The sequence below is a fragment of the Colossoma macropomum genome, unplaced genomic scaffold (assembly GCF_904425465.1).
Source record: "Colossoma macropomum unplaced genomic scaffold, Colossoma_macropomum, whole genome shotgun sequence".
Taxonomy (NCBI): Eukaryota; Metazoa; Chordata; class Actinopteri; order Characiformes; family Serrasalmidae; genus Colossoma; species Colossoma macropomum.
The window spans coordinates 24,992,761-25,017,059 of record NW_023494792.1 but is presented as its reverse complement, the minus strand read 5'-3'; the positions used below and the strand labels follow the sequence as shown (position 1 = coordinate 25,017,059).

At 38.8% G+C, this 24,299-nt stretch overlaps 1 protein-coding gene across 3 annotated transcripts in view; it reads right to left on the bottom strand.

Moving 5' to 3' along the window:
- Positions 1-24,299, bottom strand: part of apaf1 (apoptotic peptidase activating factor 1) — a 52,538-nt gene that overhangs the window by 13,525 nt on the left and 14,714 nt on the right. For 2 of the 3 annotated variants that reach the window (XM_036576701.1, XM_036576700.1), the window contains exons 13-26: positions 23,850-23,976; positions 23,638-23,763; positions 23,241-23,381; positions 21,369-21,494; positions 21,130-21,282; positions 20,586-20,714; positions 19,789-19,914; positions 18,868-18,987; positions 17,529-17,654; positions 12,930-13,055; positions 11,279-11,410; positions 11,009-11,134; positions 7,988-8,113; positions 6,004-6,150 (exon numbers count right to left, since the gene is read on the bottom strand). In XM_036576701.1, the coding sequence (XP_036432594.1) occupies positions 6,004-6,150; positions 7,988-8,113; positions 11,009-11,134; positions 11,279-11,410; positions 12,930-13,055; positions 17,529-17,654; positions 18,868-18,987; positions 19,789-19,914; positions 20,586-20,714; positions 21,130-21,282; positions 21,369-21,494; positions 23,241-23,381; positions 23,638-23,763; positions 23,850-23,976 (1,831 nt within the window). Of the gene's footprint in view, positions 1-6,003; positions 6,151-7,987; positions 8,114-11,008; positions 11,135-11,278; positions 11,411-12,929; positions 13,056-15,525; positions 15,643-17,528; positions 17,655-18,867; positions 18,988-19,788; positions 19,915-20,585; positions 20,715-21,129; positions 21,283-21,368; positions 21,495-23,240; positions 23,382-23,637; positions 23,764-23,849; positions 23,977-24,299 lie in introns of all 3 variants that reach the window. The other variant, XM_036576702.1, reaches the window with a different exon arrangement.

The window sequence follows — 24,299 nt, the reverse complement described above, 5'->3', positions numbered from 1 at the left end:
GTGGATTTAATCAAGTATTCAGGTGAAGCATTGCAGTTTGGAATATAAAACTGAACAGTAAAATATAAAATTGAAAAAAGCCCCCTCATTGTTATATTCCTATTTTGTCATGCAGCATGACCTACCTTGCAAACTGTACTCAACAGACATGATATGGATTTACTAAATGAACACCTTTCAGTCAATATGAGTTTATCAGATACGTCTGCATGCTGCAGTCCTCAGTTTGGCTCCTTTTCTGGGCCCTTTGTACAGCTCTTCATCCCAACTCAATGTTTAATATATAACTTGCACCATTACAATAGTACAGACCTACATCAGTCCCTGTCCTAACAGCAGTGAAAGAAAAACAAAGCAAAATTAGCTTAACTCAGTTATAAAATAGTTATACTAAACATGCTGTTTGACATGAGATTTTTTGTTTCTTTTGTGCAAGTTGCAATAAGCTGAAAAATCTGCAAACAACATACAAATTTAGCTCATAAAGATGAACACAGGCAAGAAAATAACTATGATAGAAGTGGTTTTAAAGTAATTCTGCTGGTAATCACACTGTCATTATTATGTATATGTAACAAAATACGGTTACCTTTTTTGGTATTCTGATTATGTAACAGCATTACATGTATTCAGTTACTACCTAATCTGGATTCATACTTTGTTCAGTTGCTATGCTGGAGGCCGGGCTTTACTCTCCAAAAAAATCTCTATACAGGGAAATATGGGAAATAGGAAAAAACAGGGAATAGGTCAAGGAATGTGTTAAATTAAACAATTAACTAAAAAAGTTTTTAGTTTTGAGGTGTGGAAGGTGTGCATAGACCCACAACATTTTATGATAGAACTGAATGAACAGCATAACCATCAGAAAAAGTAAGCAAAAGGCTTTCCACCAGAGTGAAGATGTAATTCTCACAAACATTTCAGCCCCTGCTCCTCTACACTAACCATGAGCTGAGGACTTAAGGCCTCTGGCAGGTTTTAGAATTGTCATGGCAACAGCTGAACTGTAAGTGAATGGAGCTGAACAAATATTTTTAAACATCCATAAGACAGCTTGAATTTTACTGTTCTTATCAAACTTTAGACTTATGGAGGACTACAATGAATTATTGTTATTTCTAATAATCACAGAAAGAAAAAGGGAGATTTCAAAAAAGGTATCTTGTTATAGAGCAGAGAAGTAAAATTATTTTTAAGTAATAGCATAAAACCCATCACATGAAACTTGTACTGCTTAGGAGGTTAAATAATTTTATAAAACGAACAGTTCTGGTAGTGAAATCTTGATGTAATCTATTACGAATATGCAGCAGCCTTGTTATGCAAATAAGAAAAGGATCTATGAGAATTGCTCACAGTGGTTTTGATAGGAACCAGACGTCTCAAATGTTTAATGCATCTGAAATTTTCCTCACAGGAAGTTATTGTATGAAATGGTTACAAACCTGATGCCTGATACATTGCTTTATGAGAGTTTTTAGATACTGTGTTGGCCTATTTTTGAAACTGATTCATGGTGGGGAGGTACATGCAGGAAGTTGTAGGGCAAAATTGTACACAAAACATTATTATTATTATTATTATGTTCACCACTATTTTACCATTATCAATTTTACACATAAAAAGACCCATGTAGGTTCACTGCTGGTATTGGATAGTAAATAAAATGGCTATATTTGTGTTGTAGACATGGCAACCCCTGGTTCCCATCACCACCACTGTACTTTACACTGGACTCTTTTCTAAGTTCAAGGGTCGTTTAGACTCTAACCTTTTCGTATCAGTGAGGACACATTCTTTGATTGGACAACAAAGCATTTTGTAAGTCGCTCTGGATAAGAGCGTCTCTGCTAATTGCCGTAAATGTAAATATTAATGAACACATTAAATTATGAAAATCTATTTGAAATGATGGAGATGATGTTCAATGATTTGACGATTCAATTACATAAAATTTCCATCTGACTGCCAGTCCATCTATGCTTTGTAAACAAGTCACCGAGAAGCAACAGTAGGCAGATATCAAAGAGAAGAGCTCAGTGCAGAAACCAAATCCACCACGCACACTCACACTAATCCACCCTCACATGCACATGATAGCAGAACCTGCCTCGTTGAATAAGATCAGGTCTTCAGATGTTTCCAATGTGACTGCATTCTTTCCTGCAGCCGCACATATTACAGAACAAAGCAGGCTAAGCAGAATGCTGCTGATCTACTGAAATATTCAGCACACAAAATGATAACAGTGAAAACAGAAGGCAAACACAATGACTATCATGGATCTGTGTCGATCAATGTTACATGCTTAATTTAGAAAACTACAATTTTCATAATGTGAAGAATTTAAGCCATGGACAAATTTCACGGCTAATGTCCTCTTCAGTCTTTCTACAAATTAGATATTTAAATAAATCCTTAAATAGTATATATATACATATATATATCTATAAATAGAGTCCTAACAGGCGTTGTGGGCCCAGACTGGGTATAAAAAGGGGCCATAGTCCAAGTTTAACATATTGGAAATATATAAACATAAAATGTGCTATAACTTTTGTACAGGCCACATTGTAGGTTTTTTCCCAATATATTAAATCCAGCAATTAAACAGTAAGTGTGCATTAAAATGTGTTCTCTGTAGAGGATATTATCCTATTTTCACTTAGAAAACAAACGGAATGTAAATAGGGATGCCCAAACTTTTGCGTATGACTGTATATCTGCCTACTCAGCCTGCAGCAGCTTAGCTCCACCTATTCAATCTACAGTAGCTTTGGCTGTTTTCTGAATAATGCACAATACAGGGAAGCCAATTGAAACTGAGCTCATTTACATATCAGTTTTAAAGGCACAGGAACAAAAACAGCCTGTTTGTTTGAGGAATAAAAGGGGGTTGGAAATCGGTCAAATTAATTATGGCTGTTTTTGGTACATAAAACTAGATGAGCATCACAAGTGGACCTCCAGGAAAAAAATAAATACAAGAAAAATGCAGGATGCAGGTCCTTTAAATGTATTTGTACAAGCTGCTCAGCACACTGTCTGCTAGCCATCGCTGTTAATTCATTAAATCCAACAAAACAATTAGATGACAATAATTAGTGGTAGCATATCATTTTCTAACTGTCGTGTCACAAGGCAACACTGTTACTTGGAGATATTCAACTTGCCTTACATAAAGTATACAAATCATCTTCAGTCTTGCTAATATTAATATGATGCCGCATTCGCACAAGTCCGGCAGCCTAATGGTGACTGATGGCTAGAAAAATCATGCTAGCTGCTGCGATGATTAATCTATCATCTCCTAGAACACGGAGCAGCGTCCTGACAGAGACGAGTGCATGATCAATCACGACTCATTATCACTCCTCACATTCATCTATCACATCAAACAGTGGACATAATGAAACAGTGCTGGATGAAGCTGCACTGATCTAAGGCCAATTTTGTGGTTGCTCTTGTAATGGCTAAAGTGAGGAACTGGTGAGAAGGAGCTTAGGTCAGTGTCTGAGGCAATGAAACAGCTTGTGTGTTTTGTGGTATGAGAGCAGTAAAACTGAGGCTGATAATGTTAGATAAATATTGTAAGCATAATGTGTAAATGTTCATATACAGTGTCGTACTGGAGAATTCACCTTTTTATTTTTTTTAACTGTCAATCAATATGAAAATTAAGAACTTAAGTAATTAATTTATTAAGTTATTTCTCAGCACCTGAAAAAAAGCAGAAAACATATTTAACAAAAAATAAAACTGACGCCTCAACAACCAAATATAATATCAAAATTTTCAGTATTTAGTGTTTCACTCTTTGCCTTTGGGTATCTCCATTCTTTCAAGAGACTTGGTTTCAGTTCTTCAAAGAAATTTGCAGCGATGTTTTTCCACACCTTCAAAGTTCTGTCTTCGAAGTTGGTTGTATTTTCTGCTTCTCACGATCCAAATAATCCCTTTCCGTGATGTTGAGGTCTGGACTCTGGGGTGGTCTGTCCATTGTTCTGAGAACTTCAACAGCTTCTTTGTTTTGCAAATTTTCATTTTTGTCTGTTTCCTTCTCTCTTCTTCACAGCTACACATCCTTTCAGACTCATAGTGTGGAGCTGTTCTTCTCACAATGAAAAAGCAAGAGTGGAGCTTGATTTTCTCCTTTAAGTACTGTTTATCTGATTGTGGTCCACCAGGTCCTACACAGTTGATAAGAGTCCAGTTATCTCTGTATGGTTTTTTGGCATTTTTCCAAAATTTTAGTTGAGTCCAATTAGACCCACTAGCCAGGTCTACCGCAGTAACACAATACTATCAGCTCTAGGAGGGTACTGTGTAATGTGAAGCACATCTTTTCAAACTACTGCTAACTTAACATCATTGGACAACTCAACACATTAACTGCTGGTTCTTTTGGCTAGCATACAGGAAGAGGGAGGGCAAATTATGTGAGGCCAACTGTGCTCTCTTGGACTCCCAGTCTAGGGTTATTAGCATCACTGGGGATCGAACTTGCGATCTCCTGATGATAGAACCAATGCTTAGATAGCTGCACCTGAAAAATAACTTGTACTAATGGCTGTTTTGACTGGAAATTAAATAAATCAAGGGTGGTCTCTGACTTTTACACAGCACTGTAAATATGTAGAAATATGTACAATTAAATATGAGCTTGTGAAACTAGCTTTTTTCATTGGAGGAAAGTGGCAATTCCAGCTGCGCCAGCTGTGCCACTTACACACTCATTTAATTAAATCGCCGCCCCATCAGTCATGCCCCCCCTGCAAGCACAGCTAATGCCAGCCAATCATAAACATCCTCTTGATTGAGAGTGAAACAGCTAGCAGAGCTAGATTGTGTAGAAAATGAAAGCAGAAATAAACAAATTCACATATTCACAAATTTACAACTCATTATTCCTTGTTTGGAATTATTTTGGCTTCAAAAGGGGTGAAACAACAAGAAGCGCTGTTCAGGGCTTGCTTTGCCATAATTGCAACAAAGAGAGGCAACATGTCAAATACCCTCCATCATTTCAAACAACACAAAGTCTTGCATGAGGAGCATATTAATGTGAAGAAAGAAACTACCGATACAGCTCAGAAGACATCCAACACGCTTTATTCACCTGAGCTTTTATTTCTTTTTTAACAAATACCAGGTATCATTACAAATTTTATCCTAGTTTTATTATTATTATTATTCTTAGATTTATTTAGCTTTTTGTTTAGACTTTTACATTATTTTGTAATGCTCTTCCAAGAGCTCAATGAAGTTTATTTGGAGGAATGCTTTTACCAATTTTTCAACATTTCTGCATAATTTAATCATTAAGATATTTTAAAAACAGTAATTCAGAGTGGTTTGATGTGAAATGCTCCATTGTAGAGAAACTTACTTAGTCAGAATAGTTCACAGTGGTGGTGATGGGAACCAGATGTCTGATAAATTTAGTACCTCTAAAAGCGCCCTCACACAAAGTTAAACATGAACTGGTTATGAATACACTGCCTGATGCCTGAGACATTGTTTTATGACAGTTTTAGATAAAGTTTTGGCCTAAATCTATTTTTTATGTTATGTGTAAGACGTGTAGGTTCACTGATAACCATTTTGGATGGTGAACAAAATGGCTATATTTGTGTGATCCACTGCAACCTCTTTTCACCACCACTGTCAGTCAGTAAGTTTCTCCACAATGAACCATTTCACATCAGACCACTCTGAATGACTGTTTACAACTACTTGATTTAATTATGCAGAAATCTTGAACTGAAACTGGTGGAACCTTCAACCTGCTGATCAATTTGCAATTTTAAATGTCAAGTCTCATGCCTTTAGTCATACAACATGGTCGAATTACAATGTGAATTTCAATATTTGTCATTAATATCACTACATAAAATTTTATCCATGTCATTATGTGTTTGTCTCATGTAGAACTGGAAACATGATGAACTGTTAAGTTATAAGCAGGTTTGACCTCAGAAGTGTGTGCGAGTTGTGTACCTTAATGTATCCTCCAGTCGACACAAGGACTTTGTTATCAGGAGAGAAGTGCAGGTCAGTCACCCAGCCGCCATGACAAGAGTCCATAGAGTCCTTACTCTCACGGGAACAGATCTTCAGCAGCGATCCATTCAGCATGTTCCACAGCTGCATGTAAAACCAAGGAATCACAAGGAATCAACATCATCACCATAATTCTAATATGAAAATAATAAGCCAGGAGAACCTAAGCATAGAAAAAGGCTGAATCTCAAATGGCTCTCTACTCCTTACATAGTGCACTACATAGAAATTAAAATACTGTCTCCTGCACCCAAACTATGCATAATACACCTATAAATAGCCATTTGGGATTTATCCATGTGTGTATAATTCCATACATGAGTGTATTATTTGGGTGAAGAAGCCTGAAATTCATAACTTAACAAAATTTACAAACTATATAGGAAGTAGGCTGCTATTTGGTTTAGTAGATCTGGCTGAATCTGAAGCATGTAAGACGAGAGTATGTACATACTGAGGTTTTAACCACGGCTACGACAACTATCCGTTTCATAATTCTAATTTTAAAATGTAAAATGTTGAAATGCTGCACTACACTGCAGAGCCACTGAATGCAGCTACTAGCTGAGTGAGGATATTTTCTATTATTATTGTTAGAAATGCTGAAGACATGTCAAGTGATGTGCTGCTAAATCTAACTATACATTTGACAGGATTTCACAATAAATTACAGAAATTACAATATGCTCATGTTTCTATGGTAACCAAATGTGAGAGCACTTCCTCTTCCTTGTCCTTGCCAAAGCAGCAAAAGAGTGTATAAATAATGGCGAGTTTGAGCAAAGTGGCACCGGAGGGCTTGAATTACACACATCAGAGTGTGGTGTGTTACTGCTGCGGGCCGCTCTCTCTCTGAGCAGCATGTTTAATGGATAAGGCACAGCTTCTGTAGTTTACACAACTGAACACTATGGCTGTTCGATCTCAGCCAGAGACAGAGAGAGACAGAGAGAGTGAGGCTGACAGCTTGGCAGACGAGACAGGTGTGTTACAGAGGAGCGGAGGGGACACAAGAGGGCGGGAGAGGAGAAGACAAGCAGCAGCTCCAGGAACTGAGGTTGAAATCTCCATTGTGGCTCTCTAGAACCTGTGTTCTGACTTGCTAGTGTGTCGTTTAGCAGCGGGGAGAGTGGACCCCTGCTGCCCTTCTGTCCTAATTAGAAGAGTAGCTGTTGCGTTCTTGACAGCTCACAGGCATGGACGGCACAGAGCACAGCTGGGATTCAAACCCCTAATCTCTCATGTTTAAAGCAACAGTTCAGCGAAAAATCTAATCTACACATAATTTTCCCCTCATCCCAAATGTAGTTTATCAGCCAAGAAATTTTTGGTGTCTGGAGTTTGCTTTATTAGTTTCACACTGGAGCTCTGAGGCTATTGTGGCAAATAACAGAAGCTTAAACAAAGGTTTTAAGATTACTTGTGTGATTATTTAAGCATGCAGTGTGCACAATGCTAATCGGTGGGGTAAAAGCTACCATTACTTGTTAGCTACATTATAAGTTATAGAAGTGTTTTTAGCCTGGACAGCTTTTTGAATGAGGCGCAATACAGGGCACCCAGTCAGAACAGAGTTAATTTGTACATATCAGTCTTAATGGCACAGTAACAAATCAGCCTATTAAATCCCAAGAGAAAAAGAGAGGTTGGAAAATTGTCATGTAAAAATGAATTATGACTTTTTTGGTGCATAAACCCACACAAATGTTGTAAGTGGACCTCAGGCAAAAAAAAGAAATAAAAATGTAGGATATGAGACACTTGCAGATTTTGTAATTTTATATGAATTATTGGCAAAATTCCGGTGCAGATTACAAACTTACAAAAATATGTAATGTGATTTTTTTTTACTACTGCTTTAACATTTCCTCTTCTGTAATGCTGCTCTTATAAACCTGTCTGTTCATCTCCCAGCACTTACCCTGATCTCTCCGTTGTCATCACCAGTAGCGAGCCGCTTGCCGTCCCAGGAGAAACGGCAGCTGCGGACACAGGCTTTGTGGCCTTTCAAGAGGAACACCATCTCCCATGAAGTACAGCTCCACACCTGAGGGAACAGAGGACATTTATAGGATGAACATGTTATCAGCAATCTGAAGACAAGACCAATGGAGCTGTGTTAAACCTCAGCACATTATAGAGGGGAAAAACACTGAGGCAGTAACAACAAACCTGATTAGTAGACAGTATTTCAACTTGTAATCAAATGAGAACTCTCAGGGTTCTGTGTCTGTTTCACTACTGACTGGCAGACAGTGATGAACACAGCATCTCATTAAAAAACTCATAAGCACACAGAAAACTGGAGAACAAAACACTGCTTCAACTCATTAGCCCCTCATTCTCTCACAAATTCAGACTAGCAGCTCTAATATGACCTCAGAGAGAAAAAGAATGTATGTGTATGGGTCCAGGGTAAAGGCCTACTGTGCTAATTAAGCAATGCTGGACTGCAGCTGTACGGTTAATGAGCATACCAGCAGAGATGGCATGAACATATCCGAAACAGTCCCGTACTGCATTCTAAACGCTAGGCCATCTCTTTATCTCAAATATGCACACACAGTACAGACGGGTGACGAATTAAAGGAAAAACCTGAATTACCTGAGTGGAGAAACATACAGACAAGAATACTGCATTATACAATCAGGCACTTATCATCCTACCGTGCTCTGAGACATGCATAAAAATGCAGAACAGGTTCAGCTGACCTCGATTTCGGATCAAAACAACAAGAGGAATAGGTCTAAATGATTCTGAAAGAGGGTACATTGTTAGGCTATGGATGGCAGCAGCTTCAGTCACAAAGATCACTCAACTGTTTCAACAGGAACAGTGACTAAACTGACATCTGCATTTAGATCTATGAGAAAGACATCAGTAAACAGTTGGAAGTTTGAGCTTGAAAACACACATTAAATGACTCTGATGCTCATGCTCAGTGTGAGAGAGGAGCACCTGCTCCTCAGGTGAGAATGTCAAGGCAGGACATGATCAGACTGTGTCAGCAAGAACTGATGAAAAGATGTATGTAGTTTTCTGATTGTGGTTTGAATTGATGTAAAGTGTTATTATACACTAATGAAAACATGGCTTTGTATAGTAATTCCATTTCTGCTAAAAGATCCACCCAAATCTTACCCACTGCTCCTTTAAGTAATGTCAACTAATTTAAGTTTAGAGTGTGAAAGTAAAGCACTGCTGCTGTAGCATGAACAGGTGTGTGCACAGGATGAGTCCCTAGGCCATCTACACTCTGAAGGAAAGCGAGCTGTGTCCCACTGAGAACACACCCCAGCTTTCTCTGCCAAGGCAGCCTCTCTTTCTTTCTGCTGGAAGATGTTGTTCTTGTATACTCAGCTGACATTACTTCTTATTGTTCCCCTTAACTGCTGAGGTTTTGGCTGTTCTAAAAACAGCATCTGGAAGACAGTTGCCAGGACACACAAGAAGTGTATTTACTGAATATAAAGGGGGTTTGTTTCACCATTAAAAGAGTGCAGTTTTGTCTTAGACTAGGGATATTCTGATCTACTGAAACAAGCACTTAAATGTTTATTAGACAAAGAAACTACACACATTCACTTTTTTACATAGATGCATTTCAGAGAAAGGAACCATCAAAACTGTTTAAGTGCTTCATTGAGTTTAATTTGTGCCAGAACAAACTGGACACAGTACCTCCCAAACTGGATCTGTTCACATACTGAATACATTGGAGTGGAGCTAGATAATGTGCAGAAATCAATAATATTATGGTATATCACCTCATGCAATGGCAAGCATGCACTTTTACTTTTAACTCCATTTGAGCGTGCATGGGCACAGGAACTTTAACAAAAACAACACTGATGCTGTTTATCACAAATACACCCACCACTGCTGTGACTGTTCATCCCTCAAAAGTACTCAGTAACCCTGAGCTAAAGCACTGGCTTGTGAGATCTACTACTCTTGCATAAGAAGCTGCTTGTTTAGTTTCGAGAAACCCATATAAGAGAAAATATTCAATGATTAGGAGCCTCACTAAAAAGCTCACACTGATCTGTGAGTCTGATGCAAATTAAGCCCTGACAGCAAGTCATATGTAAACTTTAATTCTGGCACCAGGTTCAGGAGACATGACAGGTTCAGAAACATTCAAATTCTCGTACCACAGATATGTAAATTCCAGCTGAGCAGAAAAGATAAACATAACCTAGTCAGCACCACCAACTTCAACATGAAGGAACATTCTGGTAACAGCATTTAGTCTCATCAATTCTGGTTTTTGCTCAGATTTTTCTGCCTCGATGGATCGCATTTGTGAAGCGACCCATTATCATCAGAGTGAAAGGACTACCTACATGTGATCTAGTTAAGAAAATTTGATCAAGTTAAGAAATTAACAGTGGTGGACAGTAACGAGGTAAATGTAATTTGTTACTGTACTTAAGTAGTTTTTTGTGTATCTTTAGTGAAGTATTTCCTTTTTGGACGACTTTTTACTTTCACTCCACTACATTTCAAAGTCAAATATCTTACTTTTCACTCCACTACATCATGTGAAATCTGTCGTTCTTTTTGGCTTATGTGTGTATAAAAACTTAACATGTCAAAATGAAAGAAGCGTGAAGCAAGAACATAATTAATCTTTTAGTACTTTTACTTTCGATATTTAAGTAGATTTGAAGGCAAATACTTTTGTACTTTTACTCAAGTAGATTTCTAAAGGGAAGACCTTGGGTATCTCTACTTTAACTCAAGTACATGGTTTGTGTACTTCGTCCACCACTGGAAACTGAATATGTTGTTATGCTTTCAAGGCTATGTAATGGATACACATTGAAAAAAATCTGTTTCTATTATTCATATAGCTCTACACAAATCAGATCTGTGCCACATTTTCTGCAAAAAAAATTTTTTGAACCTGTAACATGAACTTAAATCTTTCTCCCTCACCTTAGCCGTCTTGTCTGCTGATGCGGTGGAGAAGACTTGTCCATCCGGAGAAATGTCAGCTGACAGCACAGCACCGTGATGGCACTCTAGATCCTGCAGCTTCTTTCCAGAGCTCAGGTCCCACACCTAACACACACACACACACACAAAGATTTACAGGATGGGAGAGCTAGTATGTCCACAAAGTCTTTACAGAATCTGACCTTTACATAGTCTGACACTAATGTTTTGCTTTCAGCAGATGCCAGCACTTTCAACAACAGTAGTTACCTTGGCAGTGCCATCAAATGACCAGGATAAGAGAGCAGGTGAGGAAGAGGAGAAACCGACAAGATGAAACTTCCTGACTGGCTCCTTATGGCCTTCTAATACCAGGCACTCACCTGTCCTCCACCTCCACACCTGCAGGGAGACACAGAGAGCCTTTAAAAGCCAGATACTTCCCAGTGGAATGATGTGCTCTTGTAGAAGTTGCCCTGTTTAAGCTGACCAGAGACCACCTTTTACCATTGTTATTTAATGCTAAAATAACAATGCAGACAGCAGTACCCGCTTTTAGATTAGCACAAAAAGGCAGCTCCTACCCTGAACGAAATGCTACAAGCCTAAGGGGAGCCTGACCACTTCCTATTTCTCCCATTATATACAAAATGACTGAAAACACTAGGGGGCACCCAAGAGCAAGTCTTCAATGAATACTGAGCCCCTTGAGCCCTGCCCATTAGTCCTCACACTTGGTCAGCGTGTACAACTGTGTTTTATCTGGCCATTCTTCAAGATTCATTTCAGCCAGCCTCAGCTCAGGCTCGCCTCGGGAATATAGCTAGTGAGTTGGCTCAGGTTTCATGAGAATGACTGCTTTTGTGTGCCCCCTCTTGTGTAGTACTAACCACCTATGGAGAGGGGACCTGTCACAGATGCATCACCACATTTTTGGAAACCTCACTAATAAAGCACTCATAATCTCTTTAAGAACATGTCCGTCTATAACGTGGTTATTTTTGCCAACATTCAAATATAATGTTGGCAGTAAGGGCTACTGATAATTTACGTTTAATTTACATCCGTGTTGTATTATTTCTCCCTTAAGCCGCTTTCCCACAAAATGTCTATGCAAAGGCCTGCTCAGAAACCACATAATCAAGCCTTTTTGAGATTACAAAACAACCCCACATGCTTTGAGGTGAGTGTCATGATTTAGGCATGCAGTTTGCATGATGCTAATTAGTGAAGTATAAGCTTCCATCAGTCGTCAGCTACATAGTGTAAATTTGCTGAACTATTCATTTACGCCATTATGGATCACATCTGCAGTAATGTGCAATCGAGGCAATTAAAGCTACTAATGAAGCTTCCCATAGAGGACATCCATTGTTTAATAAGCATGCACACTATGATATACACCATATGTCCAAAAGTTTGTAGACACCTGCTTATGTGATGTTTCAGGGGCATTTATAGGGAGTTTGTCTCTCCTTTGCTGCAGTAACAACATCGACTCTTCTGGGAAGGCTTTACACTAGATCTTGGAACACTGCTGTGAAGATCTGATTGCATTCAGTCACAAGAGCATTAGTGAGGTCAAGTACTGGTGGTCAAATGATTAATTCTCTAACTTATCCCCAAGGTATTGGATGGATACTGGACACTGCTCCACAGCCCAATGCTGGGGGACTTTATATGCAATATGGGCATTGTAACCTTAGACTCATATACAGCAGCTTTAGAGTGTCCCAATCTATTAGCAACGCCTTTCTATAGAGAATAAACAAGCTGTGTGTGTGTGCAAGTGACACCTGTATCAGCAACAGGTAGCTGAATTCACTATAAGAAGGGGTGTCCAGATACTTCTGGACATGCAGTGTATCATGATCATTTCATATCATAATGGAGAAGAGTGGGAATTCAGTATATTAATTACCCTGACTGTAGTATCTTCCGAGGATGTGATCAGAGTTTGTCCGTCCTCAGTGAAGAGACAGTGGTGGATAGTTTTGGTGTGACCAAGCAGTGTAGCTAATGTATTACCAGAAGGAACCTCGAGCACCTGCATGGAGAGGATGGAGATCCAGTGTGAGAAAGAATGACAGAACAATAAACAAGCCCATAATTAAATTGCAACTAAGTGCAACGAGCATGAAGCAAATGATTAAAAGAATTACTACTCATGATAAGGCATAGCTCTCCAAAAAACCCTCAAAACTCAAGATGGAAAAAAGTGTCAGTCACTTAGGAGAGAAAAAGTCAAGGAATGCAGACAACTGGTGGGATGGGTAGGGAGAGAGAGACAGAGAGAGAGTAAAGTTGAATAGAAGGCATGGTGTGAAAGGCTGACAGCGATAAGGAACATCAAACAGAGCCCGACTCCGTGTGAGATTAATCAGGCCTGTCTGACAGATCAGGACTGACAGCTCTGTGAGCGTCTGCCATCCACCCAAAATCTCCCAGAGAACCACAAGTGAGAGAAGAAAAAAAAACAAAAAAACTTACCATTCAAAGAACTGCCATCGAGAAATATTCTTTTATCACAAAATAACAGTTAACTAAGCCAATTCAGACAATCAGTGCAAATGATATTATCAATATTCAGAGGTAGCATTGTCCTGAGTGTAGTTTCAGAATACCTTTACAACATCTGAAGGTCAGAGGTTACATTTGGTTTCATCTCACACAGAATTATGAAAGTCATTTTGTGTATTTATGTATCTTATTTTAAGCTACATGAACATTACCTTTTACCAGCCCATGTCAGCTATCATCTATACATAAAGGTAAACTTCACCAATTAAGCTAAATTCAACTATATATCTACCCTAAATGAAAGTGTTGGGCAACAAGCTCATTACAGGGTTTTGTTTGCAATTTTAGTCTTGTAATGAGAGTGAATTGGGCCTGTGGAAGCAGAATGGGTAATGCAGTGCAATAGCTCAAGATGAGTGTGGCCTTACTGAGCAGTCAACACATGCTGCTGACCGAAGGGACGCAGAGAGCTGCCCTTTTACACTTATATGCTGCTTCCCTGCTAGAAGGGAAGGTACGTGCACATGTACAGGGAGCTTTAGCTACTTCAGCAAAAAATGAATTTTATGACAAGCCATATTTATAGTTGCAGTATTTACAGCTTCATAAGCAGCCTCAGGCCATCTGAGCGTGTACTGCTTCAGGGGAAATGAAATGTAGGTGTTCCTTACACTGTCTTAACCACATTATAGTAGCAGCCAAAAGTTCTGCAAAAGGGAACCTTGATCATCTGCATGGTAAGGATTATAAGCCAGTGTGAGAAAAACAACATATGAGGCCATAACCATAAAAATGTACACTACCATTCAAGAGTTTGGAATCACTGTTTTCAATAATATTAAACCAGTTATACTTAGATTTGTTTTCTAAGACAAGAAGAAGAAAACATAAAATGAGGCCTGTGCAAAAGTTATGGCACTTTTTATATCTCATTTTTTTCTGATGAATTAAAATCCACAAATAAACAGAAATTGTGCATCTAAATTTGCAGAAAAGTGTCATATTTGTGTTCTCTGCACAGGATGTGTTAACTTATTTTCACTTCAAAAATCAACAAAATGTGTAATTTGATCAGGGGTTTTAAAACCTTTGTGTACGACTGTATGTAGGTTGGTCACAATCATTGCATAAACACCTGATCGCAATTATTTGAACTGTTTGCAATTATTTAAGCTGACTGCAATTATTTTACACACATCATGGATCTTAAGAAAACAACAAAAGTTCTAACTTCTAACTTGATGCTATAACACCTCCAGAGGGCAGCATGTAATGAGTAATGTTTGTTTATTTCATGTTCTTAAGAACACCTTTTATTAGGGGCAGTGAATAATATTTGTTTATTCGATGTTTGTTAATAACACACTTAGAGGGCAGCAGTGAATAATGTCTATTTATAGCACCTTTACAGGGCAGCAGTGAGTAACATTTGTTTATTTGATGTTTGTTAATAACACCTTTAGTGGGTAGCTGTTTCTGCCATCATTTGGGAGCTACCAAGTATCGATGGCTAGGAAGCAAGATAGCTAATCAGCCAATATGGCCAGTTTAGAAGTGTACTTCCATAGCTACATATAATGAATAACAAAGACCTTGAAAATGTTAACTGCAATTCTTTATATAGCAATATAAAGATAACATTTCGTAATTCTCCGAGGCCTATATATATGGTAGAAAGCTATTTCTGACACAAACGTCATCCTAAAATGTGAAAAACAGCAAAAATAAAGACAATCTTTCAACAAGTAAATGTGTCCAAATTCTTGACTGCTACTGCCAGTCTTCACTTGTTCCTGCATGCTATTCTCTCAGAACACCTCAGTTGGTAGTGAAGATAAATGAATACACTTTCACTGTATCCATAGAGTGTATTTATCTGAACCAAGTTATTGAAGCTCAGACTATTATTTAACAATCTGTTCAGCTCTTTAGCTTCTCACCTGTGTAATAAACACACATACACACATGCAGACAGACACTAACACATCCTACTGTACCTGCACTGTGCCTAGCTCTAACCCTAGTGCCAGCACTGATGTCTGCTGAAGGTTTAGCAGCTGCAGAGCTTTCCAACCGATCCTCCTCAGGACCTGCCTAGCACTCATTTTTCCTGCCTGCGATGGAGTATAAACACACACGGCTTCACATTTCTTTCAGCACTGTCAAGTAATATCACTACGCTACACATTTCAAATACCAAAAAATGAAGCCATGCAAGGCCACAAATAGGACAAAGGTTTCTAACTCCTGCTGAAAAGCTTTCTAGTTTTACAGTCTGTGTGGATAAGCTTCCCTCTGCTGGCGTCAGAAGGCACTGCATGCACGGACACAAGCCAGCAGAAACAACATGTGGTTCATTTTCTTACTGGGATGACGATACTTATACTGCTATGCTTTGTGCAATGCAAAAATCTGCAAGCAATATTTGCAACAATACACTATTTCATTTTTTCATTCAAGCACTCGATATTAGTAAAAGAAGGACATACGAGCTGAGTTTCAAAAGCTAGGCTGCAGGCCAGGAGGGCTGCATTTCTAGACTGCTTCGTCATCCAAGGCTGCTCCAATCAGAAGTGTCTTTCACATGCAGCTGAGAAAAGTAGCCTACATTCTGACAGTTTTCAAGGACACTACTGGTGTATCCTTAACAGTCTTCCGTTGCCCACAGTCCTGCCTCTGACCCCATGAAAATTCAAGAGAAATGCTGGCAGATGGAACCAGCAACTACACATTGTTAAAAAAAGGCCAATAAGGATACAGTAAAATATACAGTACACTATTGCTTTAGTTCTATGTGTTAAAGAGAGTGAAAAATGAATGCAGGTGCATGAGAATTTGGTGAGTTAAACAGTTTTAAAGCCAGAAATTTTCTGCCTGCCACATTGCATCATTCACATCAACACTTTGCTTACTAGTTTACTATCATTCACATTCACATCATTAACAATAGTTTCTCCATTAAATTTTGTGTGCCAACTAATTTCTGATGATCTGATGAAGCATCCTTGTAAGATGTTTTGAATTATGTATGTACAAACAAGGAGCCTTCACAGGACAGTCCTACTGAGGACTCACCGTTCTCAGCTGCAGCCTAGCTATTGGAATGCAGCTACAGTGTCCACTATTCTTAATCTTTGGTAGCACCAAAAGCTACTCGAGAACTAACAGCACCCCCTTGCGGAGAATATTTACCCTGCTGAATGTGAGTGTGTATGTATCAGTGAGTATTTTTCACCTCTGTCACAGTAAACACATGGTTTGAAAATCATCACAGTCATTACAGCCAACAGCAACTAATCCTGCCATGATGGATGAGTTTAAGGTGCCACAACATTTGTCCCGAACTTCACACCTGTACCTGAAAGTCAACATATGTTCAACTCTGACACAACATCAACTTCTGTCCAACTCTCTCCATCATTGCCTATCTTTCCCTCCACCTGTCTCTGCCTGGAAAGAGGAGAGAGTGTTGTGGCAGGAAAGGGGCTGACGCTGAGGCAGAGATAGAGAGGCGTAATTAAAATGAAGAAATGCTGCTGTTGGCTGAGGCTAAAGGGCCTTTAATAAATGTGAAGAGGAGGAGCAGCTCCAGCAGGGAAAAACCTGGTCCATCTGGCAGCAGGAGCTACTGCTGGGTTTTCCCTCGACTCGTCACACAGGTCACAACCACTACAGCATGGCATAACTCGCCTCAAGCAGAGAGAGAGAGAGAGAAAAACACAGAGAGAGACAGAGAGAATGAGAGAGAGAGAGCAAACTAGAAAGTGTGCACGTCAGTGAGAGACAGAAACAGTGAGATAGAGAGATATGGAATAGGTGCAGAAGGTCAACAGCCCCATCAGATCCCATTACAGAAAGTGGAAAGTGACATCCTCAAGCAAGGTGAGAGGTATTTTTACCAACACATGGGCATATGGAGGCTCTCAGGCAGTCAGAAATAAAGCAGCATCCCTCTGAGGCAGCACAGCGCATATGGCAGTCCAGAGACAAGGTGTGTTACCTGTAGCGCGCCGTCCTCCATCCCCAGAGCCACAGCTTGAGCCTGCCTGCAAATACACGTGCAGCGAATCCTCGATTTCTGCTTCACAGACTCAAACACCAGTGCACCCGTCAGCCCGGAACGCACCTGACACACAAACAGTAAATACATTTAAATACTGGAAGGAGAACGTGGAAAAGACTGTAATCTCACCACAAATTAATTAAAGGTGCAGCTCAATAATCAAGTTCATTGAGAAAAACTACTGCAGGTATGAGTGTGTCCATGGCTGTGTCCCAATACCTAGCAAGCTGTCTTCAAGGCTGTTTCAATTCTTAGATTTCTTTAAAGGGGCATTCCGGCCTAAATCTAACATATAATATGCTTTGTCCTGTTATGTAATGTTTTGTAGCTCAGCATTGCATCCCTCAGCCTCACCAGTTTGACAGAATTCACAGTTTGTGCTTAGTGAAAAAAATCAATCAAACTGTCTGCCCCCAAATATTCACTCCAAAGCACCTGTCATCTTTCAAAATTTACTTCCACCTTCAAGATATTTCATCAACATTTAAACAAGAAAATTTCACCTCAGAGACTTCTGTAAGAGGAGAATTGGCATGTTTCCCAACGATGTAGACATGTAAGGTGTCTCTTTAAACGAGGCATTTTATTCATCTAAGATTAATCTGATCAAAGTTTAAGGTAACATCATATTTAGCTTTAATTAACAAGAAAATTACACAATCCAATTAAATAGCTAAACTTTAGCTGGACATATCATTCTAGACAGTGTATGAAAGTGATGTAACAAGCAGCAAAGTCAACCTCCTTTGTATGGTATCAATTGATTAGTTATGTCAATGGTCATTTTAGAGTTTCTGTTTCATAGATTAGCTTTAGATTATTATCTTAAGCTATTATTTCAAATGACCAGATAGCCAATAGACTGCTAAGACTATTGTGATCTTGCTGTCGAATGTAACTAGATAAATAGCATTAGCTAAATAACTGTCCCAGCTATGTGGGGTATTTCTGCTTATCTGGCTAGAATTGTAAGGAACTACTGGTGCCTATATTTTGCTACTTAACTACTTATTCAATCATCTTCACAAACAGAAAACGCTGAACAAGCCTGTAAACACTTTGATGGCTAAATGTACATATTGGTTGTGGGCAGGGGGCAGGAACAATTAGTGCTCTAATCGCTCTCCAACTTGAGCATCTCAATAAACTGTTTTATGGGGCTCTTTATAAGGCTCAGTTTGGATAAAATCCTACCTACCTGTGCAGGAAGCAGTGAGTACAGGAGCACACTTGATATTGAGACACAACTCACATGTCTCTTGTTTATGGCATATACCTGTAACCTATTCTTGCTGTCGGCTGCCACCACTGTGATGTCATCCTGATTGAAAACAACATCAAAGTCCCTCTTCAGAGCCACAGCTGAAGATGTGTGCACACGCTCCGTCTCCCACAGCTACGAAAAAAACACACACACATGTAAATTAATGGACAGAACATGGTTTTACTTAGTAGGTACAGTCAAACATGGATTAGATTTCAAATATGTATGGATGGTTCATAATGTCTTGCTTACTATTTTAAAACCATTTTAATTAGTTTGAAAATGAATTTCCATGCTAAAAAATGAATAATCTTTACTTTTGGTTAGGTGTTCTAATTAAACTTTAAATATTTGAATGATTTAATGCAAATTACAATGAAGGAAATTGTGTTTTGTTGTTTAATAATGTTTTCATTTCATTTTAATTAATTTTAATTAATTAAGTTCTACCTGAAGGTACACTATCACTGAGCACATCAGTGCGACCCATTCTACTGCCTGTCTATCAAGACTGCAAGGCTATGTGTTTAATTTTATCCAGCTGTTGGCTATGGGTGTGGCTGAAACACCTGTACTACATAATTAGGAAGTGTGTCCCAATACTTTTGTTTATATAGTGTATCTGTACTTGAAAAAGACTTGTTTTATCATAGCTCTTGTAACAAGCATGAGTAATAAGTACCTATGGAAATTTCTAAAGGAAATTCTATTTTAAGATTTATAACTGGTAAAGGTCGCTGGAATCTACTGATGTTACAGTTGAAAAACACATTCTGTAAAAATGACTGACATGGTAGATTCAGATGTGATGAAAATAAATGTAATGAGTAATAAATAATGAATATCCCACCATCAAACTATTCCCATTCAAACAGTACTTAAGAGTAAAATTCAGTATGAGACAGTAGAGTAACAGCTTGCAAGAATGCTTACTCTGATGGTCTGATCATCAGAGGAGGACAGGAGGAGGGAGCCATTAGGAGAAAACTGCACACAGGGAACCCAGCTCAGGTGACCACTGCATTCAGCCATCTTCTTATTAGCCTCAAAGTCCCACAGCTGAAAACCAACACACACACACAGACACACACACACACACACACACACACACACCTCAGTGCTTTAGGTAGATGGGTGTATATTCTGATAATCTCTTTCTATATTCTTATAATCTTCCATGATTGAGTGCTCTGATGTGAAATGATTAATTGTAGAGAAACTTAGCAACTCTGCTTTCTACGCAATGGTAGGTACCAGAGCTGTCTACAATGAAATACAGCTATTTCATTTACTATCCCAAATTACCAATGAGCCTACACATGCCTTTGAGTTCTTATTTGCAATATTGATATTGGTAAAATAGTGATAAATCCCCAAAATTCTTTAAGGACTATCCTGCCTTACGTTTTCTCCCTACATGTAGCTCTCTATCATGAATGTATTTAGGCCAAAAGCTTATTGTAAAACTCTTAACTATTTAATTATAAATAACTAAATAATTATGCAGAATATTCCCTTTAAATCATGGCTACACTGCTGTGTTAGTGATTTAAGCTGCAGTTTTAGTGGCTTTAGTAAGTTTTCATAGCTCTGAGAGTATATATGAAAAGTGCTGACAATGAGTTTTCAACTGAAACTCCCACACAGACTTATCAAACCATTATTTGATTTTAACTGCAACTGATCCTAGCTGTGGAGAGGGAGTATATGGACGCTGCAGGTCAGCTTACCTCCACAGTGTAGTGGGACAGCGCTAGGGCTAACAGCTGGCTGTTAGGGCAGGCCTGGCAGTACTGCACCGTGCTCAGACGACTCGTTCGGATCTCCAGCAGCATGTCCTGTGTTTCTACATCAAACATCTAGGCCAATCCCCAGGTAGTTATAAACACACGAAGACCAAATAAAACTGCAGTTAAACATGTATTTTTCAGTTGCCAACCTTCATTCACAGCATTTTCTGCAAGTGTTCTAGTACAATTTTAGCTTCAACCAAAATTTGCAAACATTTAAAATAGAGGTTTATGGTTTATATAGCTAAGAACAGGAATAGAATTTGAAACAAGCACATGGGTCATTCTCACAAAACAGCCTCAAACCATGCCCATAAATATCTGAATGTTGTAACCATCTTGCAGATAAAAAGATATTCCTATAATTTGTGAGAATAACCTATATGCACTGCCACACACCCTTGTATTTCACCAAATACACACATAACTTCCTTTGAAAAGATGTATGTAATATATATCTACCTACATATGAATGGCCACTTACAAAAACAGTATTCTTCGCAGCACAGAAGATGTGAGTGCCGTCTGCTGACCATGTGCTGCACTTCACCATAACACTTGTTTCATCATCATTCTCTGGAAAGAAACTGTTGATGTCGATAGACTTCCACTCGTTTGCAGACTGCACTTCAAAAAGCTGAGAGACACACATAAAGCCAGCATAAGAACCCAAACCAGGATGGATGAACACCAACAGGAAGATGTATGTTCATTAAGCCACACCTTCAGAGTGCCATCATTGGATGAAGTGGCAAGGTAAGTGTCATCTGGCGAGAAGCAACAGTGATTCACTGGTTCCATGTGTCCGAACATGGTGTTCTGAGAGGTTGGCTTGTTAAGGTTCCACAGCTTCAGGTGAAGAGATGGAGACAGAGAGGAGACAAAGGTAAAGGTGGATGTAGTTGAGAAGGAGGCAGGTATTATGGAGGGAGAAATATGTCTCAAACATTTTGAGAACATTGGCTACATTTGAGGAAGATAGTTCTAATCAACTGCTTTGGTATTGGCAATATCCAGCCACAACTTGTGGAGCTATAAACAGGTTCTCTCTTAGCACTCTTGAGGCTGGCCTTACTGACTGTAGTTTGTCTGCTGAACTCACAGAGAGTTGGGGTGCAACAATACACAAAATTCAAAGTTCAAAATGACTGAAGCTTACATTCTAGACACAGTTTTCACTGCTGAGGTTAAGATTCAATTAAATTTTCTATTTTTGTTGGATTAAAACTGCCTACACAGATTTGGCTCAGGTATATTAAATACATCTGATAAATAAAAGTTCTCAAACAGAACTTTATCACCCGCTAACAAAATCAGCCCCTAGAATTTATAATTGATTTACAAAACGCCCACCATACTCTGATAGGATACGTCCAGATGTCTAGTTTTGACAGTGTTTTACTGGCCTTAACCTCCAAGTGAGAAGTTACCCTTTCTTACAAGCAGAGCTAAAATGAATAATTAGTTTAATAATCAACTTATTTAATGAATATTTGATTAACTGCCCTTCTGTTGCTTCCTCTCACTCACTGCTATCCTTCAGTACTACAGTGTATCATTCATACTGTAGTACATCGCAATTTGTCAGAATATCCACATATATTATGTGAACATCAAAGACCATTAGAAACCTCTTTTGTTTCTGAGTGAACGGTGCATCGACTTTTGGCCAAGACTATTCGTCTTTGTTGACTAACTGTTGCAGCTACTTATGGGCCTCATCCCAAGAAGTGCACTAAACCCAGCACTGTATAAAGGCCTAACACACACGCTAATGCTGTGTTTACATGTTGGCGTTGTCGCATGTCTAATAGCGGTATGCTACTAACAGCAGCATGCAGCCATGCAAACACTGCCATAGTGACAGCATCACAAATGAAAACAGATGACTATCAAAGTAAAGCTTTAGCACTGTTGACTGCTTATTTAAAGGGCCCATATCATGGAAAACTGTATTTCTCTTGCTTTTTTTGAAAGAAAAAGTTTGAAGTAACATATAAGCATTATTAAAGTTTCAAAATGTACCATTTTACATGTACAACCTGTTTGAGTCAAAGAAATAAAGTGCATAAAACCCCACACATGTTCTAAGCTGACATAATAATAAGTCAGAATATTAATAGGATACGTGCCCTTTAGGGTGGAAAAAAGCAGGAGAATGCTCTGTACTCTTTTGGTTCTATAATACTGGATGTGTTTGGAATGGATGTGTGAAAAAAATCAACATTCAGTTTATTCCATTGCTGTGGTCAACCACAAAAGCCACACAAAAAGGAATTCTGACATCTTGACAAAATGACAAAGCCTCTGACCGCTGCGGTATACAGCCATTGTCGCTGACAGTGGCAGAATTTTCTGTTGCTGATCCATTGAATACAATGTAATATTGATTTGCAGTCAACAGTCTACTGCTAACATGTAAACACAACATAAGAAATCTTCGTCTGCTGCCTGGGTGGATGATTTACCATTAACTGTGGTACCAATATGATCCTCAACACTCAACACTGTCAGGCTGTAATTCTTTCAAGATTAATGAACCTGCTGTAGGGTCTTTGGACAAAACACAGTAAAAGGATCATCAGTCTTTCTCACCTTGGTGTTGATGATTTTGTCATTGGAGCAGGTCGCCAGCAAGACGCGGCGGTTTGTGTTAGTGAACTGGCAATGGTTGATCTGCTCTTCATGCTCATCCTCAAACACACGCAACAGAGTGCCTTTTTCTACATTCCATACCTACACAACACACATAAACCACACGGGAGACACGTGCATATTTCTTCATTAATTGATAACATATCACTTTCAACTACTACATATTGCAATATATAATCTAAAGACACAGATGGAAAGAACGGAAACAGATTTTTTCTCTTTTCACAGAGAGAAAAAGACAGATGGGTACACAGACAGATGGAGCAAGAAAAAAGGGACATTATTAGACACAGAAGCATATAAAAAGACAGACGAAGAGCCTTGGGGGCAGACTGACCTTAACCTTTCTGTCACTGGAGCAGGTTGCTATGTGACGGTCATCAGGGGAAAAGGCACAACACAGAACCTCATCATCATGAGCCAGGATCTCCTGGAGCTTCTCTCCAGAGGTACTCTTAAACACCTACAGCAGTAAGACAGTCATAAATAAATAAGTCAGTTATTGCAATGTTAAACAAATAAATACAAAACAAAAAGTCAAATCATCACCCGTAGTGTTTTGCTAGCCCCACAGGAGGCAATCTTGCTCCCGTCTCTAGAAAAGCACGCGTAGTATACAGAGTTCTGGTGAGGGTGGAGCACCAGTCGTGACAGACTCTCCAGATTACTCTTGTTCCTGCAGCCAACAAACCCAACACAATAATAAATGACATTAATAAAGAACATGCAAATGAATAAACACAAAGTTTATAATCCAATTCACCTTCCAAATCTAACAAGCTTATTGTCACTGTAGGAATTTCCAAAATGTTAGAACTTTACAGGAGAAGGCAAAATACTTTCAATATAAGACAATGAGGGATTACTTCAAGTAATTTTGGAGCATTTCTATCAATCCATTCATCATGAAATATTCAACGTAAAAGGCAACTACTGTGTTCAAATGCTGTAGAAAAACACAAAAATCGAAAAAAAAAAGGGAGATTTTTTTTTTTGTTT